This window comes from Aptenodytes forsteri, unplaced genomic scaffold, assembly GCF_000699145.1.
Source record: "Aptenodytes forsteri isolate BGI_AS27 unplaced genomic scaffold, ASM69914v1 Scaffold184, whole genome shotgun sequence".
NCBI classification, from domain to species: domain Eukaryota; kingdom Metazoa; phylum Chordata; class Aves; order Sphenisciformes; family Spheniscidae; genus Aptenodytes; species Aptenodytes forsteri.
In genome coordinates, this window is record NW_008796078.1 from 1,482,569 (window position 1) to 1,502,098 (window position 19,530).

Here is a 19,530-nt window from a genome sequence, read left to right on the forward strand (position 1 = left end):
CTTTGTATATTATTATTATTATTATTATTACATTATTATTATTGTTATTTTATTTCAATTATTAAACTGTTTTTATCTCAACCCATGAGTTTTTCTCACTTGTGCTCTTCCAATTCTCTCCCCCATCCCACCGGGGCAGGGGGGAGGAGTGAGCGAGCGGCTGTGTGGTACTCGGTTGCTGACTGAGGTTAAACCATGACAATGTGTAATAATGCAGTTATCTTTTTTCTTTCAGAATTTCCAAAACTTGTATGGTTTTGCATTCGAACAAAATACTAGAAATTGGAATAATCTTCACATTTCTTTGAATAAGAAGTAATAATGCAACGAAGGCAGGGAAGAGTCAATGCTGGACTGCTTTTGCTGCTTTATCAAATTTCTCAAGTTGGACTCCAGAACATTCCTTCTGTTACTCTTGGGGTACTTGCACTGAATATTTTTCTCTTTCTGAATCCTGTGAGGCCGCTGCTTGAAGTGTGTATCAGTGTAAATGAAGGCTTCTACAGAAGGAACTGGCAGCGTTTACTGCTTTCTCCTGTCCACCATGCAGATGACTGGCATTTATATTATAACATGATTTCCATGCTTTGGAAGGGGATAATGCTGGAAAAAAAGCTTAAGAGCATATGGTTTGCATACATAATTGCAGTATTTTCAGTGCTGGTTGGAGTTGTTTATATGGTGCTGGAATTCATGCTTGTGAAAATTCTGGATGATCCTTCATACGAAATGAATTGTGCTGTAGGTTTTTCAGGTAAGGCACATAGTTGGTCCAATTTACATATGTAAAATTAATATTTATAGGTACTATATAGCAATATCTGAATGCAGAAAATGGATAGATGTACATTATGCATGTATGTGGTTGTTATGTCAATAAAGTTATCCTATTTTTTAATTTAAAGCATGTACTTTAGGTACATGCTGTATTCATGCTGTCATTGGGATCTAGCATTAGAAGGCAAGCCCTCCTTTTCAACCTCCAAGAAAGGTGCTTCAACACCTCTGAGGGTTGGTTTCTTGTGGTATTTGAATTGGTAATAGTTGGAACATCCTGATAGTTGCTCATTTGGAGCTTCAGATATTCTCTGGTCACCTGCCCTTTGGTGAGGAGACGTGCCCAGTTCTAATACTGGCCTTTATGGTGGCTGTAGGGGCCCTGAGTGCAACCTCTTCCCCTGAGGGGTTTGGCTGCCTGTGCTCAAGGACAGGTCTGATATGGGGCAGCTGCGACCCACCTCAGACTAATGGGGAAAGAGGTGTGCGAGATGGCTGAGAGAAACCTCACCAGGGGCCTTTTTCCCCCATTGCTCAGCAGCTGCTTTTAAGCTCAAGCCCTCTGTGTTGTCCCTGTCTGAGCTGCATTTCATCTGTGCCTAGCCATGTGCTTCTCTGACCCGGGCCCTGATTTCACTTCCTGACTTTCCTTGGCCCTGCTTTGTCACAAAGATGTGCCTGGTGATCTGGGCTCCTGGCCAACCCTGCTCACCAGCCCGCCCTGTGCACTTTGCTCAAGGACTATGGGACTGGGCCCCTACTGGGGAGGTTGCCGCCTGTCTGCCTCCCTGTTCCCGTTGGATACCCTTCCCTTGAGGAGCACCTCACTCTCACTGTTCCCTAACAGTGACTGCAGAACCCTACTGAATATTTATTATTAGTGGTGAAATGACTGAAATAATGTACACTCAGTCCAGTCTCAGCTGGACTTTCTAGGGTTAGCTCTTATATGGTACTCCAGCTGTTGCTGAGTGATTCGTGGGGGAAGTGTGCTCTGTAATATTATTCTCTGTGAACAACTGGGAGGTGCTGCCATCGAGCTTCTTTTTGAACCTCTTTTCTTGTATCATCCTAGACTGTAGGGTGAGGAGTTGAGACCTAGAAGTTGTGAAGAAGTATCTGGTTTGGGTATTCACTTATATAATGCACCACACATGTGAGGTTTTTCCTGTGTGTTCCTATCAGTCCATACCTTAAAACAGCTTAGTATCAACCCAGTTCTTACTAGGAATGAGAAGGGTGAATATTTCAAGAATTTATGATGAACCTTCTTTATACTATATAACTGGGAATATAATACTACCATATAATTGGGTAGTGCTGAGATTTCACTGTAAGGTTTTTTCACCAGATTAGTCTCCAGCTTCTCACTTAGCCAGATAGCAACTTATATGTCCCTTTCCTTGAACCAACAGAAGGGAAGTTAGATTTAGTGATATAATTATCCAGGTGATGCAGGTTTACGGCTTCCCATGCTTTACGGCAAAAGGGACCAAGTTACTGAACAGCAGTGGCGCTGGCAGGCAGGGCAAGCATCGGTGATGGGCCAGGTTGGGTCCCCATTTCATTCCTTACAAGAGACTCACATCAGCCACACTACAATATTGGCTGGAGCATGTATTTTGGATTTTTTGGTGAACTAAAAAGAGAGTGGCACTAAGCCTCTAATCTACTAAGCCATTTGTGCAGAGGACAAAAAATCAAGCTTTTTGTCAATTTAGGGATTACCTAATTGGATTTCAATTTACATGTTCTGAAAGATAGATAGTTCAGATCTAGCATCGAGTATTGCATCCTGTTCTGATGTGACTTACCCTCTGCAGCATCTTTTGAGTATTCCAAGCTTGGAAATGTGGGACTGCAGCCTATGTGCATGTGCATTTGATCATTATTCGGGCAGCAGATTAAAGTAGCTCTGACAGAGTTAGTATCCATAGTTGATCTTTCTAAACCTTCAACATTCTCAACATGACCTTCAGCATAGGTAATTTCTTTTCAGTTGGGGCAAGTGGCATGTATATGGAACAGCTGTTGAAGAAAATACAAGTATTTTCCTGATAGTAACTCTTTCTTTAAGAGCCAATCTGTATGCATATTTGTGACACATTCACTGTACCAGGTTTTAAGAGTTTTAGGATGCCTGGATTTTTTTTTTTTTTTAATTTATTTTATTTTAAATGGATGAAACAGGCCTGCCCCTTGTCCCCCTGGGTGGAACCTGACAATACACCAGGTCAGGCAGTTGCAATGGACACTTAAACCTTTGGGAAAAAAAAAAAAAAGTAATAAAAATTGAAGCTGTAGAGACAGGGTTCTCGTAAGCCAAGGGTGGATTGGATGGAGATGACTCCTGAACTATGCTGCTGCTACTGAATATTTCTTGCCTTTAGTAAATTTATAGTTTCCGAACAAGTCGAGTTTTATCAGCAGCAAAGTGTGTGAGCATGTGTGTATGTGTATGTGTATACACACATTCCTGTTTATATTTGATCCTAGAATAACAATAGTTACATCACTAGATAGATTAAGGAATTTTGCTATCTCTTGTTTTCTATGGCGTTGGAAGGGGAGGGAAACCTTTTTCATGTTTTTATTTAGTATATCTGTATTGATGTTCAACTCTGCTATCTTTTCCATGTCAAATCTTTTCCTTGTCGATTTTTTTCAGACTTTTTTTTTTCCCAAACAACTGTGTGTGCTTTCTTTTGAGAGGAACTTTTTGAAAAACATTTTGGAAGTTCCAATAAATTATGTGAATTTATTCTGTCATATCAGCTATTGCTTGCATGATAAAACAGTTGCAGTCGATTAGAATTGAATGATTATTTATTGTGATTAAAGGTGATTTATCTACTCTTTTTCAGAAACAAATGATTCTGGAGTATATGTAAGGTGATTTTCCATTAATTCAGAATTTGAGCCTACTGTTGAGCTTCACATGCATCTGTTTGTCTTGTTTTCAGTAATGGCTTTTCTCAACTTAAGGAACATTTTTTTGAGTTCAATAATTTTGTCAATTATTTCAACTAGAACTCCCATTTTAAAATTATGTTTGTATTGTTTTGAATACCTGAATAGCTACATTGAGTAGGCATATTAAAAAGCAACTTAGAATTGGCTGTTATACAAATATGTAATTTTTTATCCTTTTTTTTTTTTTAAGTCACCGAAAAGTATCACTGAAAAAACAGCTTAGAACTGTTGTTCTGGCATGCAACAGTATGCTTCGTGGTGCTGTGAAACTGCATGGTACTTCAATTTCAGTAGTTAAGTTGTTTGCATTTCTCTATTATTTGGGCACAAGTACTTCTCTCTATGTGATTTCTTCTTGTTTGCAGGAGTCTTGTTTGCTCTGAAGGTTCTTAACAACCATTACAATCCAGGAAGAGTCAGCAGTGTCCTTGGATTGCGGATACCCAGTAAATATGCTTGTTGGGTGGAGCTGGTGGCTATTCATTTAATCTCCCCAGGGTAAGTGCATTTAATATTTCAAAGTTAGGAGAAGAGATCTGGGCTATCTGAAATAGTTTGAAATGTATTATGAAGTATGTGGTATCCAAATGGAGTGTTGGGGCTACAATTAAGTGTTGAGGCTACAGTCTGCTTTTTTCCTTAACACCCTCTATTTTGAGCACATTTCAAAATAAAAAACTGAAATCCTGTGCCCAGAAGGTATTACTAAGTATTTGAGAGACGATAACAAAAGTTGATGGGCAAGGAAAAGGGATGTGCGTTTTCAGCAAAGTAACCAAACTAATATACTGTAGTGCCAAGGGCTTCATTAGCAAAACAGCATTCCGCTGTTTGCTTGCTATTTCTGTCCTAGTCCCTTCTGTCCATTTGTTGTAGCCACTCCTGTAATTTATGATAAAGCTATCGTCCAGTATTCCGCAAATTTTATGCAGTTTCGCTGTCCTGCAGTCTTGCTGATCGTCTCCCTCAACTTTCCTGTGTGCTCAGTTCTGCCAGCACAGCTTATCTGCCCCTACCTCTGTGAGAATAGTGCCTTTCTCTTCTTCAGCAGTTGATTTCTGGAGTTCTAGTGGCAAATCAGTAATTTTCTTGTATAATATTTTGTAACTGTCAATCATATTGGAGAATATATGCAAAGTACAGACACCAAACTTAGAAACTACCAAGTCACAGTTCATATACAATTTCCCACTTTTCAGAAAGATTTAAAAAAAAAAAAAGAGGGGAGCAATACTGACATACTCCTCGTCAGATGCTATGGTATACTAGATAGAAGATTTCCTAGACCAGAATGAGAATTCAGATATTACTTATGTTAAACACTGGTTTTACTGCTTTATGACTTACTGCCTGATTGACTGCAGCAAGGAATCCTAGGTTAAAAGACGGAAGAACTACAGAGTGCTCTGTTCCAAATGCAATTTTAAGTGTGAGCTGAGAGGTCACTTGCATGGCATTACTACAAGTATAAAAGCAAAGTTTTCAGTGCATTAAAAACATTCTTCTAAAAAATATAAACTGTTGTTTTAGCTGAACATAGTTTTTATTTGGTGATACGTTTAATACTATGGTTTATTTTATTATTGAAGAATAATGAAAGAACATTATGTCTGAAGTAAAACCATGAGCATATCGTACTGTATCTGGTAGAGGAAAAACATGAGTTTAGTGGTTGGGTGCTGTTGTTTTTCAGTTGCATTACTGCAGAAATGTCTTTGGGGTAGAAAGTGTATAGAAGGTCCAGAAATAAAGTCAAAAACCTTTTCATAATTTTATGGAAGCTTAGATTGCTGCCTGGTCTAAAGAACCTCTGCATTGTTACATTGAATCTTGATAGTTAGGACAATTTCACAGCACTTAAATGGTGATGGGGGCCATAGAAAACAAGTAGTAATCTTCAGAAATTCACGTCCCAGAACACAACATGTTTAATTAGTAACTGCCAACTGCCTTGAAATGAACCATAACAATCGTTGCTCTCAGAACATTGCTCTTACCTGCTCATCTGCTTGCTCAGGGCATGTTGTAATATTTGAAGCGTCTGATTAAATGGTGTCCCTTTGTAGATCAAGTTGCATAATTTAGTTTTGAATAGATAAGAGGTCAGGAATTGGGCCAAAATTCTGTCCAGTCAGAAAGACATGCAATAAATTTGGACCTGCCTTAGTGGAATGATGTGTCAGGATCACCTGAGAATCCATAACCAGTGAGGGATTCAACAGTAACATTGAGGCTATTGAGAAGTTTGATTTGTGTACTAGGAGAGGATTTAGGGTTTTACTGGCATCTGTTAATTCTTTTCCTTCTCATTAATATTTCTGTTATGGGGAAATTTTAAAAAACATGTAATATTCTTCTACTCTTTGCCTTCCGTAAAGTAAGGATATTGAGATGTCAGCTTTTTAAAGCAATCATTGGGATTATTTCTTTGATGGAAGAACAGGCATGTGAAAAGTTATCTTATGTTTAACCTCTGTGCCTCTTCCAGAATTGTGCATGTGGTATCTTAAGTCATCTATCCCTTTTACATGGAGGTGCTTTACCTATACTCACTATTAAACGAAAAGCTTATCTTTCAGGTTGTTTCTGAACTAACTCAAATATTTGTCAGATTGACAAAGATGACACTTTGGGGTTGGAAGCTGGACGAACTTCTTTTTCAGCAAGTTAAGAGTAACAAAGGATGAAAATAATGGGAGAGTGGAAAGCTAGGAATGGAGAAGAGTAGAGGGTGTTATTTTTTTCAGCATTCAGAAATGTTGAGGTTTGATATTGTGACTGTCCAGAATTGCTCTTTTGGCAGTTTGTCAGAAATAGTGAGACTTGCTATTCTGGAGTTCAGAGAATCTCAGAGATGTCTAACATTTCTGTAGCTCACTGCATCTCTGAAAACTGACTTAGGCATTTCTCTAGGCCTCCTTTTGATGTCTGTTTTGACAGGTTTTGTAGTTACTGACTTCCAGTTGTCTGATAAAGTTTTCCAGATCTGTGGATGATGCAATCCATAAAGTGTATAATTCTTCTTACTTGAGTTTTTTCTATTTTCTAAATTAGTTCCAGCCTTAAGCTTGTTTCCAAGTTTCTCTTCATAACTTTTTCGAAATAAACTATATTGATAAGTGTTGATCTGAGCCAGTTCTGTTGACTTTTTCTTTTTTGGCAACTTAAGATGCTTATTAGAGTTCTTAATCTTAAAAAAAGAGAAGACTGCAAACTGAGAACTGTCCCACACAAGAACAAGAGCACAGCAACATTTGGCAATAGAGATGTACATCATTGTCATAAGCATTCATAGCTGACAATTGAAAATGTTACACAGTTGTAATGTATAGTGAATCAACAATGACAATTAGTTGTTGCTTCCTTTCACCTGGATTCAAGGATCCAGAGGAAACCAAAATCTCAAAGCAGATCATGATCAAAACAGGTAAACATAATAGGAATACTGAGCTTCATAAAAAAACAAAAACCAAAAGCAACAAAAAATAATTTATATATATTTGAAAATACAAGAACCTATTTTGACAAATCCGGTTTTAAATTTTGATTATTTTGCCTTGTACTCTTCTCAGTCTCAACCCTGGTACAGCGTCTGGTGTGAATACAAGTATTTTGCATAGCTCTAATAAACTTAACCTTATGAGATCTTTTGTGTGTATCTATTTTCCTATTTAATCTGCTTTTTTAATTTCTCACTTGTTTAATGCTTAGGGATATCACTGAGTCATCACTGGTTATCAATCAGATTTACTGTTGAACTGTTTATTATGCTGTTTATTGATGAGAACTGTTCCTCAGGAACAAAAGGGCTAAGAACAACTGATCAACCAAAAAAACTCTAGGTTTGACAGGAATGGCATTACATGATGAGAACCATTTGATAGCCTTTCATTCTTTTGTCAAACTTAGCTTTTACTTTTCTATGCTATTTTCCCAACGTGTTACAAAATTGCTAACAAGTTTGCCATTGGCATTTAAAGAAGCAATGGCATTTTCCTGTATAGGGCTGTGTAAAAGAAGTTGACTTTTACTTATGCAATCATTTAATTTGGTTTAATTTGCATTCAGGTGGATTGTTTAGCACTGGTAAATTGACTGCATGGCCTACTTTCTAAGCAAGATTAAATTTTCTAGCAAAGTGTTTAAACTGGCATGTGCAGGTGACTGTGCCTGTGTTAGTTTGGAAATAAACTATGTATAAATACATGGATTTGATTCCCATGGTCTCAAAAAATTCATTGTTTTTCAAAAATGAAGTTGGTCTAGATTCTTGTAGTATATCGCTTTGATATTATTCCTTTGTTTGCTTGTTCAGTGAATGCATGCTTCCTAGCCTAGCCTTGGAATAGGAGATACATGGAAATAAGATCTTTTCACAAAAGACTGCAGCAATGGCTTAAGCTGAAGACATACTTTTGTTGCTAAGAAGTGGCTTTGTCTTGTGGTAGAATTGCATGCGTAAATAATAATGCCTGCCAGACTTTGGGGTTTGCTGTTAGGAAGGAGTTACGGAAGTTGTGACGGATGTAGACTTGCTCTGTTTTCATTTGTTGAGTCAGGTGACTGACACCACAGAATTGAAACAATTCAAGATAAATTCACCAACAGTGAGGAATTGATTAGAATTCATCGTAAGGATACTGGAACAATATTAATGTAAAAATTAATACTGAGAGGCTTGTAAATATTGGGCCAGAATCTCTCCTACATGAAAAGCAAATGCAGTCCAAATGGTATTCCCTCTAGTGATACCAGTTTTCATGGAAATTAAACAGCCAAATGAAAATGTGTAATTAATTCTGTTTAGAGGATTTTTCTGAAGTAACATGCACGTCAGCTTGATGGCAAATGTCTTCAGGAAACAGTATTTGGACATACCGCATAATTATCATTAGTATGAAGTGAATGGTTGAGATAAGTAAGATCTCTAGGGATATCTACATTTTCAAACAAAAAGTTAAATGAGACATCGTTTGAATTTCTTTGTACGAGGGAGAACATTAGTTAATATTGATAAAGCTCATTGACATTTATTGAAAAAAAACCATGCAATTTAAAAAGTCAAGGACCCTGTTTTTATTCCCATTCAAAGTTCAGCTTGTATTGTAGAAACTGAAAATTGTACTGTGAACAAAAAATTATCTGTCATTTTTTCTTTATTAACCAGCAGGAAAAAAGGCAGTAGTTTATCATGTTGCAATTGGGAGAATGTTTCTTCATTAGTCTAACTGAAAAATAACAGGCAATTTTTACCTAGTAAAACATACATTCCAGTCAAGACTTTATGAATAGTGTAAAAAGCCTATTTTGGCATCTGCTGATAATGCTTTATCGGTGATATTGTAAGAGTTTTTAATGATATCCAGGATTATTTACTGTATATAAAAAGCAGAAAATAGGAGTAACCTCAGGTTTCTGGATTAGACAAGAAAGAAGTGGAATTTATAATACAAGTGAAAGGAGCCTGGGCAATATGTGCTTGGACAAGACTTCTTCAGACAACTTTGTGCTTTTTGTAAGCTGTTTAGTAATTTCTTTTCAGCCAAAATCCATGGCATTTAGTTCTAAATTTTGCATATAGTCCCACCTTGTGAAAACAGTTGTAGTTTTGCCATTAACTTCAATTTCTGCAGATAAAACTCAGACAGCCTCATAGGCAAGAAATCCATTATGCAAATTTTTAGAAAAGGCAATCTACTTAAAACTAAAATTCACTGTAAAATGTAATAAAATGTCAAGAAGAGTGACACTGAAGTATTATTCAGGATTAGTTGTTCAAATATATTTAAGTTCATTGGAAACAGGAGTATCCACTTTGGACTAAGGCATGTGGATGGAAGAACACTAATTGCATGTGTAAAACAGTTATTTTATGTAATTTACTTAAATTGAATAATTTCAGTCTACTTCTTTATAAAATAAGATTATAGAGGATCTGAGTGAATCTGATCTCAGAACAAATGCTCTGGGTGATAACTTCAGAAGGGCAAACATGTATATGTTTATATACAACCATATATATGTGTGTATATATAATTTATATTATCAATATTTAGTCTAATGCACTTTTAAAGATCATCACTATAATAAACTGTGATTGCTTTTTGCAGGATCTTAGTAGCCCTCTCATTTTCCCTTGCGAAGCAGAGGCAAACATGGGAGAGAATGGGCCCTGGACCCAGCAGGATCTGGGAGGCCTCTGTCTCATCCAGACGGAGACACCCCAGTTTCTCCAGGCAGCCTGTTCTGCTACTTAAATGTTTTTAAATCTCTTGCTGTGACTTATGTCCGTTACTTCTTATCCTATGGATGGAGAATGTGGCGAGTGTATTCATTCCTATTTGTGACAATCTTTTCCATGTTTTAAGATTGTTGTATCTGTGAGAGAATTCTTCAATAGACTTACGTGATTGTGATCCCTTCAGTCTTTTCTCAGAAGTTGTTTTGTGGGCTCTCTGTTTTTTTGTTGCTCTTCTTTTGGCCCCTCACTACAAGAAGGACATCGAGGTGCTGGAGCGTGTCCAGAGAAGGGCAACGAGGCTGGTGAAGGGTCTGGAGAACAAGTCTTATGAGGAGCGGCTGAGGGAACTGGGGTTGTTTAGCCTGCAGAAAAGGAGGCTGAGGGGAGACCTCATCGCTCTCTACAACCACCTGAAAGGAGGTTGTAGCGAGGTGGGGGTCGGTCTCTTCTCCCAAGTAACAAGCGATAGGACGAGAGGAAATGGCCTCAAGTTGTGCCAGGGGTGGTTTAAATTGGATGTAAGGAAAAATTTCTTTACTGAAAGAGTGGTTAAACATTGGACCAGGCTGCCCAGGGAAGTGGTGGAGTCCCCATCCCTGGAGGTATTTAAAAGACGAGTAGATGAGGCGCTTAGGGACATGGTTTAGTGGGCATGGTGGTGTTGGGTTGATGGTTGGACTCGATGATCTTAGAGGTCTTTTCCAACCTCAATGATTCTATGATTCTTTTTGTGCCGTATGCAAAAAGTAGGCTCGGTTCTCCAGCTGAGACCACTGCTGAGTAGAGTGGAAGGCTACTTCATATTATTTCCAGATAGTGCTCCTGTTTACATATTTCCAGTGAAATACTTGTCTTTTCTACAGTGGTGTGACATGTTGATCCGTGCTTTACTGCATAATTCACTGTGTGCCCCAGGTTCTATCCTGAAGCTCTCCTACTAGCCAGTCACTTCTATCCTGTTTGTATAGTTGATGATTTCTGTGGTACGTTCAGAACTCCGTATTTGTCTTTATTGAATTGCACACTATTTTTTCCAAACAGCTACTTAATTTTGTCAAGGTTCCTTTAAATTGTAATGCCATCTCCAGTGACTCTTACAGCTTCTCTTAGCCTGTCATTTGTAAATAATATTTGGAATAGACTCTTGCAGAAATCCGCTTGATTCATATCCTAAGTTTGATAGTGAATCACTGGTAAGTATTAAGTCAGGCTTACCAACCACTTAGGGATCTGCTTACTGTAGTTCTAGAGTTTAAGGTTTTTAAGTCTTCTTTATGACAAATGCTGTGAGACAGTGCTGCATTCTTACAGCATGTGACATCTGCTAATTCTCCCTTTCCATGAGGCTTGTTGCCCTGTCAAAGGAGGAATTTTGATTGATTTGACATGATTTGTTCTTGACAAATCTGTTTTCTGCTTCTGGTGTTCTTACCTTGGTTGTATCCACAAATTATGTGTCCTAGTAATTGTTGAACAAATAGTTTTATCTGGGAACAGAAGATAGTGATTAGTTTGTAGCCTTCTGACTAGAGTCCTCCTCCTTCTCTAGTTCTCTCCCTGCCCCCCCACTTAATATAGAAATACCCTTACAGTCCTCTGGAACCTTACCCATCCTCAAAACAGCTGGGAAAAGACACAAGTTACCTACTTCAGAATTTTGCTGCATAGTTATATTTTTTTATTTGTTTTGACAAAGTTAGAAGTTTTTAATAAAACTTTTTTTTTTTAAATAGCGTATTATCTGTATGTTTTAGTTGTTACATTTGGAAAATATCTATAAAGATGTTTTCTATACTACAAATGATACCAAGCATTAGCAAAAAAAGGTATTAAGTTATCATTTAGGTAAATTACAATGTAACATGTCCTAAAATGAAGTGGTGTTTGCTTAACCTGGCTGTAACATAAAGCGTTTTGTTAATGTAAGGGAAGCTGTCCTTTTGTACTCTACAGAATTGCTTTTCCTTAGTAATGGTGCTACTGTTGATCACACTCAAATTAATTTTATGACAGCATATGGTGAAAATTTCATGTGATTTATCAAATGTACTAATTTTCTGCATGTCAGTGATAGTATATATATGTGACAGTGTATCTGATATTATTTTTCATTTAGAAAACCCTGTTTAAACATTTTCATTGTAAGTTTCTACTCCTTGAATATAATTTATAATTAAACAGTCAATAGTGTTTAGGCATCTAGTACACTAGCCTGTTCAATAGACATGAAGTGGAAATTATCCCCCTAAACACTTTAAAGTTGAAGGTTTTTGATTATTCATATTGTGTAAATATACCGCTTCACTGTATTGCAAGCAAAGACCTTGATTTTGGGTTTTGTGGAACAGTGTTGTGCTCAGATAAATCAAGATGAGCATAAAATTTGTTTAAAACACTGCCAGGAATATAGGTGAATCAATCTTATGTTGGTGATGTCTAGAGTAAGGCATCTTGAAGTATTTAATGTTTTCTGTGTACAGACATTTTCGAAGTCAGGCATTTTTCACAAATTTGGAAAATCTGTTCCAGAAAAATCTGTTTGGAAAGTCAGTTCCTTATAGATACTTTATTTTGCTAACTACCTCTTACCTATAAATTTCCACATCAGCATTTATGTGTAACTCTTAAAAAAATTGTTGGCTACTGACGGGAGAGAACCGCAGCTCTACGTAACAGAACACACGTTTGTGGTTAAGTAGGTGGCAAAAGAGTGAATTTAGATTTGATCTTTATCTCCCTCTAGTGACACATGCATTTTCTTGTGTATTTTTACCAGTGATGCCTGGAAGTTGTATTGTCATGAGTGTATATCTGTGTAACTCTCTTGGATTTCTGATGGGAATGTAAAAAGCGTAATGTTTAAATCTATTTTTACATTAAACAGAAGTTTCATTTCTGCTTTATAGAGGCAAAAAAGCTCATGTTACTTGAATCTTTGGACAACCAGTATAAATCCAGTGGACTGAGTTATTTATAATTGCATATACTGGAAAATCTTAACGTTTAGTGTATTGGCGTCTTTAACTTCATAATAGAGGTGAACAATTTACAAATAATGTTGAAACCTGGTTAAACTCAAAAGACTTTAGTCTTAATGAATGTCTAGACCTGATTAAACACGAGAGTTTAACTCTTAATTTGAATGCTGAAAATTGGTTTATGAATTTAGAGTACTGCACGGTCATGGCAATACTTGGAGCAAATCTCCTTATTTACTGTAAACATACGCTTCCATGTTGATGATTTCTCAAAAGACTCTAGAGCCTTTTCATTCTATATGCTAATGGACAATGATCTTTTTTTAAGAAATCATTGGTATGTATAGAAAAGAATTTGGATCTCAGCATTTCACTCGTTCTTCTAATTTTTAAGGTACTGTGTTACAAAGATTGCAAGAGATCTGCATTCATGCTTATCTCAGACTAATTGTAGGATTGTATTGATAGTGCAGTAGAAAGTACTCTATTTATGCTTTCACCTGAAACTAAATGGTTTTGGTAGATCCTACCTAGACATTTCAGCATAATTCTGTGGATTTACTTTTTTATAGATTAAAACTAGTTTTCTACCTCGGTAAGTCTTGACTTTAAATACTTTTAGGGAAACGATATTCTGTCCTTTAAACAAGCACTTAAAATTATCTCTCCAATTAGTTTCCAGCTTCTTCGGGATATTTGTTAGATACTTTTCTGTAACTGTATATACCTAGCAACTTTATGGTAGCTCTGAAGAAAGAAAACTTGGCACTATGTCCTTGCAGGTTTCCTACCTCGGTAAGTCTTGACTTTAAATACTTTTAGGGAAACGATATTCTGTCCTTTAAACAAGCACTTAAAATTATCTCTCCAATTAGTTTCCAGCTTCTTCGGGATATTTGTTAGATACTTTTCTGTAACTGTATATACCTAGCAACTTTATGGTAGCTCTGAAGAAAGAAAACTTGGCACTATGTCCTTGCAGGCAAGTAATTTCTCTGTGCTTGGTCTCACTCAGGGACTTCCTCAGTTACAACAAATTCTGCACTCCCTCTTCTGGATCCCTACAAAAAAGGTCTTCCTTTCCATCACTCACAGATTTTCCTTTTTTGTAGGACTTCTTTTGCTGGGCATCTGGCAGGGATTCTTGTTGGATTGATGTACACTATGGGACCTCTGAAAAAGATCATGAAAGCCTGTGCAGGTATATAATTTTGTTCAATTTGTAAAATCTGCATAAGAGACACTTTTATTTTTAAAATTCAGTAAGTCTTGCATATAGAAATTCAGGCCATTCCAGTAAGTTTTTCGGCAATTGAAGATCTGCTGATTATTAAAGTGAACGTAGAAGAAAAAAACAACTCTTTTTTCTTAAATATGGATGATAAGAACCACTAATTGTGTCTTTCAGATATTTTTAATTAGAGGAATACCTTTTACCCTTCTTTTCAAATGTTAGTTTAGAATAAAATGTTTCACATAAGATGTAAATGAAAATTTCACTTTAAATGAAGTGTGGTGAAGCCATAAAAATATGCCAGAACACAGTATGTTTCCGTGTTGATTTCTACTACTTGCGTCCATTCTAGTGGAAGTCCCTACAGTTTGAAAAAGGTTGTGGGACACTTGAGAAATTGTTACCAGAATTCTCAAGCTTTCCAACAATGTATTACTACAGCTTTTCATATTGTAGTAATACTTATTTTTAAAAAATTTTATATTTTTAGACATCTTTAGTCTAACAATCGTTTTAAATACAGCCCTGCAAACTTTTATATCACCACTCCCATAAATTTCAGTGTTTTAATTGGAAGTCTAAGCCCTGTCACAACAGCTGTGCTGGGGTTGGTTGTTAGAATATTTGGTTTTTTACGTCTGATTACTTAATATATTGAGTGCTTTATTCATGACTGTGCCATCAATTTGACCATGGATTTGGTGTTTGTGTAGTGGAAATTATTTGTTCAGATGTGTATGCTTTTCACAGGAGGTTTTATCGCAGTTTGGTGATACAGTCTGTAATTCATATATGTTTAGCAGTTTTAAGTGGAAAAATAGTGACCGAAGCATCCGATTTCCTACCCCACTGGAGTGAACAGACATGAAGTGTCACATTAGTTAAATGTCAATATTGCATGTTTCTGTGGCGTGGGGGGGGCTATCTGATGACTGTTAGGACAGTCAAGCATCGGATCACGCTGCCTAGGGAGGTTCTGCAGTCTCCATCCTTGGATGTTTTCAAGACTTGACAAGATAAAGTCCTGACTGAGTAACCTGGTCTGATCTCATAGCTAACCCTGCTCTGAGTGGGAGTTGAGCTAGCGACCTTCTGAGGTCCCTTCCAAACTGAATTATTCTGGGATTCTGTGATAAAAGCCGTGGTACTGTTAGCGAAACATGCTATGGAGATCCTGCTGCTCTGAAGGTTGCTGTGTGACTAAAGACCTGGAGGGAGTGTTCCAGTACACAGGTCGTCTTTTTCTCCTGTGTAGCAGAGCAGAAACAGTGCAGTGTTATTCCAGTCCTTGGTTTTCTGTGCTTTAACCCATTTTTACCAATGTACAATCTCAGTGCAGAAATTTTTCATTATACGTTCTGGAGAACGTTTGTTAGGTTGGTTTGCATTTTTCTAGGCTACATGGGTATGTTGCTTAAACATGGCACACTACTATAAAATCTGGAACAACATACAAGCTTACCAATACTATATTCTCTCACTGATGCCAAAAAAATTCATAGGTACCCATTGTTTCATATTTGTATCTTATGAAACAGACTCTGAAAGAAAGAGTACTTTAAATTTGATTTTGTATTTTATAAAGAAAGAAAATGTGATTATTTTATTCTAATAGTACATGCATTATTCCTATATTTAGGTGGCCTTTCTTCATTCACTGACCCTGCCAGGCCAAGGGACTACTATTCAGGTGAGTACTCTCACCCGCTTCCCTAAAAACTTATTCCAGCTTTAAAAATAGGGACATCATTTTTGCTAATGATAGAAAACCTACGGAGGAGCTAGTTAAATGGAAACATACATAATATACAAAATATTCTGCACATATGTATACTTGCTAAACTTGTATTACTTCTCTGGCCATGTCTCACCTTTCTTTTTTAGGGAACTGTGTGGATGTATTTTGTACAAGAGGCTTTAAACCTCAAATTAAGGTCACGACTTCATAAAATGCTACCCTGGGGAAATACCATCCCTTTTGCAGAAGGTGCAGCAGAGGGGAAATTGTGTCTACTGAAAGCAGCCCTTTGAATCTTGGTAAATCTGCCTTGATCTGGCAAATTTATCTATTCCATTCTAGGATGTTTTTTCCCCCCTCCCACAAAGACCTTCTTCCTTTGAACACTTTTTGTAAATCAAGTAATTTACATGCAAAAAGCCCACTCCTCACGAGAATAAATCTAGGCTATCTTCACAGTATATAGGTGGATAGTTGGAATACTAGCATACTTTGAATGTAGCACGTTTGGTTCACTTCTCGTGCAGAATGTTGAGTCATTACATGTGGAGTGTATAGAAATAATAGGTGGAGACCTTGTCTGGGAGGGACAGAAGAGGAGCCAGCTGTGAGAAGGGCTGTGTGTTGGATCAAAGCTAAGGGATGCATAGCCTAGTGTATCTTATCTCCTACAATGATTTATACTCTTTCCTAGACATCTGCTGTAAGAACAGGGTAAATATATAGTGATAAGTCCCTCAGATATCTGCCAGTGTGCAGTGGCTTGTGGCTTAAAGATGTTCTCAGCAGGAAGTTTTATGGGGGAATTTTGTCTTCAATAGCCCATGATGGATTCTTCTTCCGTGAATTTGTCAAAAGCTCTTTGAATCGGCATGAACTCTTTTTAACACCTACAACATCACAGAAGAGGAATTTCACAGTTTAGTTCCTGATGTAGAATCTGTCATTTTTGTTTGCTTTGAACCTGCTAGCTGCTAATTTCATTTGATGCACATTAATTCTTCTCTGGGAAGGGAAACCAGACCTTCATTCTTTACGTACTGTCTTGATATTCTTTATGGTTTTATAGACTTCAGTCCTATACTCACCACAGTCATCTTTTCTCTCTCGTTGAAAAGCTGTAGTCTATATTGTTGCTTATATGAAAGCTATTCCATACGTTTGATCATTCTCACTGTTTTCTGATGTTTAGTCATGCAGGATTTTTTTATTTTTTATAGTCATATTTTATAAGTGAAAAGTGCTTACTCTGAGCCACAGTGAGCCAAAGTTAGTGCTGCTTTTATTCTCCATGATGGATTTTGCTTTCCATGATCTACCTCCAGTTTTAGTAAGTTAAATAATTCCCACAAGCAAAATTATGGGCCCTTGAGTATTTTTGAAGCATTTGTTTTGTAATTCCTAACGAAAAGATCTTAACCTACTTTCCTTACCAACAGCAACAAGGATTGTTGTAACTTAAAAGTATATTTACGCAAGATCTCCATTATTCCAGTTCTCAAGTCAAAAAAGACTTGATCTAAAGGCCAGTAAAGAAATAAAACAAAAGTGATATTGTGAAATGAAGGATGTGAACATAGACTATGTAGTGAGCATGAGCTATCTGTTTCCATACATATATCATACAAATATATCCATACATATATCATACATATATATACATACATACATCATACATATATCTGGCTGGCAGTCTCAGCCCAGTTAAAGACGTTCACCTGGCTACAGGTACTGTTCACAGTCCACCAGGGCCCGGGTGTGCTGCTTGCATTGCTCTCTATTCCACGTTCATAAAGACTAAGTCTTCCTTCAGTATTCCAGTATAGCAGGGTGGGTGGAAACTCTAAAGATTTATATCAGAAAAGGTACTTTAGTGGCTAATGAAGATAAGAATTTGTACTTGACATTTAAGCTCCATCATCTATTGCAGCCACTGTACAAACACCAGCTGGTTGGAGCTTGGGTGGGTGTAAAAGACCACCCTTGTGGAATAGGAGCAGATTATGAATAGCCCTTTACTTTTTCTTTTCCAGCTCTTCCTAAGCAGGGAAAAGGGAAGAGAATTCATGTAATATATCTAGCATGGTGGGGGACTACATAGCACCTAAGAAAAAAACCTTCAGTATGCTGATAACAAAGAAGTCTGGGGTTTTACTGCATGTCTTGGGCAGTCCCCGAGGTAGCCATGCTGTTGCTTTGAGTTGTTGTGGACAAAAGGGAGGTAAAGGAGAGGGTTAACCTGAATTATCCTGTCTTCCAAGCTTGGCTTTAGATGTAACTATATATATATTTTTTTGTACTAAATTCATTTCTCTAAAGTGACTTACAATTGCAATTTAAAAAATACGTATATTTGTTATGTTCATTCCCTGTGTATATACTTTGCAATTGTCTTTCATCCTATTTGCAGAAGTCTTTGTGGAAGATTTACCCTTTTGCTTGGTGTATGATATATGTAACAAATTTGGCCATCTGTGGATTAAGAAAACTCTCTCTAGTGTCATAGGCTAATGATGCATATACAGTACATCCTTATCTTGATTAATTTTTCATTTTCTGGTATTGCTGATTTATTACTATCTGCCCTTAAATACCGATTTAAATAGAAAAATAGATGAAGTTACGGTCAGAACAGATTTTATGAAACAGTACAAGGAAACAGCTTTAGAAGAAAAAAATGATTTTAAGTGTAATTTTAACACATTCAGTATTTAATAACTGAATTAGGTTTTCTCTAAATGCAATTCATGAATAAAGTATTAGGACATTTATTTTGATTAATAGGAACACCTTGAACATGTCAATGTTACTGAACTGTTTCTTGTTGTAAAATAAAAGATTATGGCTTTCTGAGCATTTAGAACTTGATGACAGTGTAAAACATCAAACATACAAAAATTTACAGTAATAGAACAAACTTAAAATGACATCCTTTTTCTTTCATCAGATAATTTCATGCTTTTATTACCAGAATTTTTATAGTCTTCTTACATGCAGTTTTGAAGCCTCCAGAAAATAAATTTATAGCTGAGAAAATGTTCATTCAGATTAACATAATGCAGAGGGGAATGAGGGGAATACATGAAGATTGCATCCAAAGTGTATATATATAACAGCTAAATGGTATCCTGCAGTCAGTTTTATTTTTCTGCAAAATTATGGCTCTTAAATGTAGCCAGTATGACTTAAAGGCTTTCAAAGGTTGTTAAAAATATGACTGTAATTCATACAGATTAAAAAATAAGAATGATCTTTTCTAACCAGAGGAGTTGCCGATCATTTGAGAAATGGCAGAATTTCAGGTTACTGGAGGATAATACAAAGTGTTCACTGCAGATGTATGAAAATTATCCCTATGTCAGTTGTATGTTCCAAAAAGGAAAAACTTGCAAATGGACAGAATTACATTTTTTTTCCTCTATGTATGTGTATTATGTATATATGAATACATACGTCCGTGTGCACATACATGTGTATATAAAATATATGTAGGTATATTTGTATAATATGCACAAAGGAATATATATATTCCTGTATAGAATAGTGTGCAGTCACTCTGTTCAATTTTTCCTGCTTTTCCTGTATAACT

General features: G+C 36.6%; 1 protein-coding gene across 1 annotated transcript in view; it reads left to right on the forward strand.

Annotated features, from left to right (window-relative positions):
- Positions 1-19,530, forward strand: part of RHBDD1 (rhomboid domain containing 1) — a 55,645-nt gene that overhangs the window by 8,644 nt on the left and 27,471 nt on the right. The window contains exons 2-5 of the mRNA XM_009286678.2: positions 236-754; positions 4,116-4,248; positions 14,082-14,170; positions 15,843-15,893. Of these exons, the coding sequence (XP_009284953.1) occupies positions 322-754; positions 4,116-4,248; positions 14,082-14,170; positions 15,843-15,893 (706 nt within the window). The 5' untranslated portion in view covers positions 236-321. The remainder of the gene's footprint in view (positions 1-235; positions 755-4,115; positions 4,249-14,081; positions 14,171-15,842; positions 15,894-19,530) is intronic.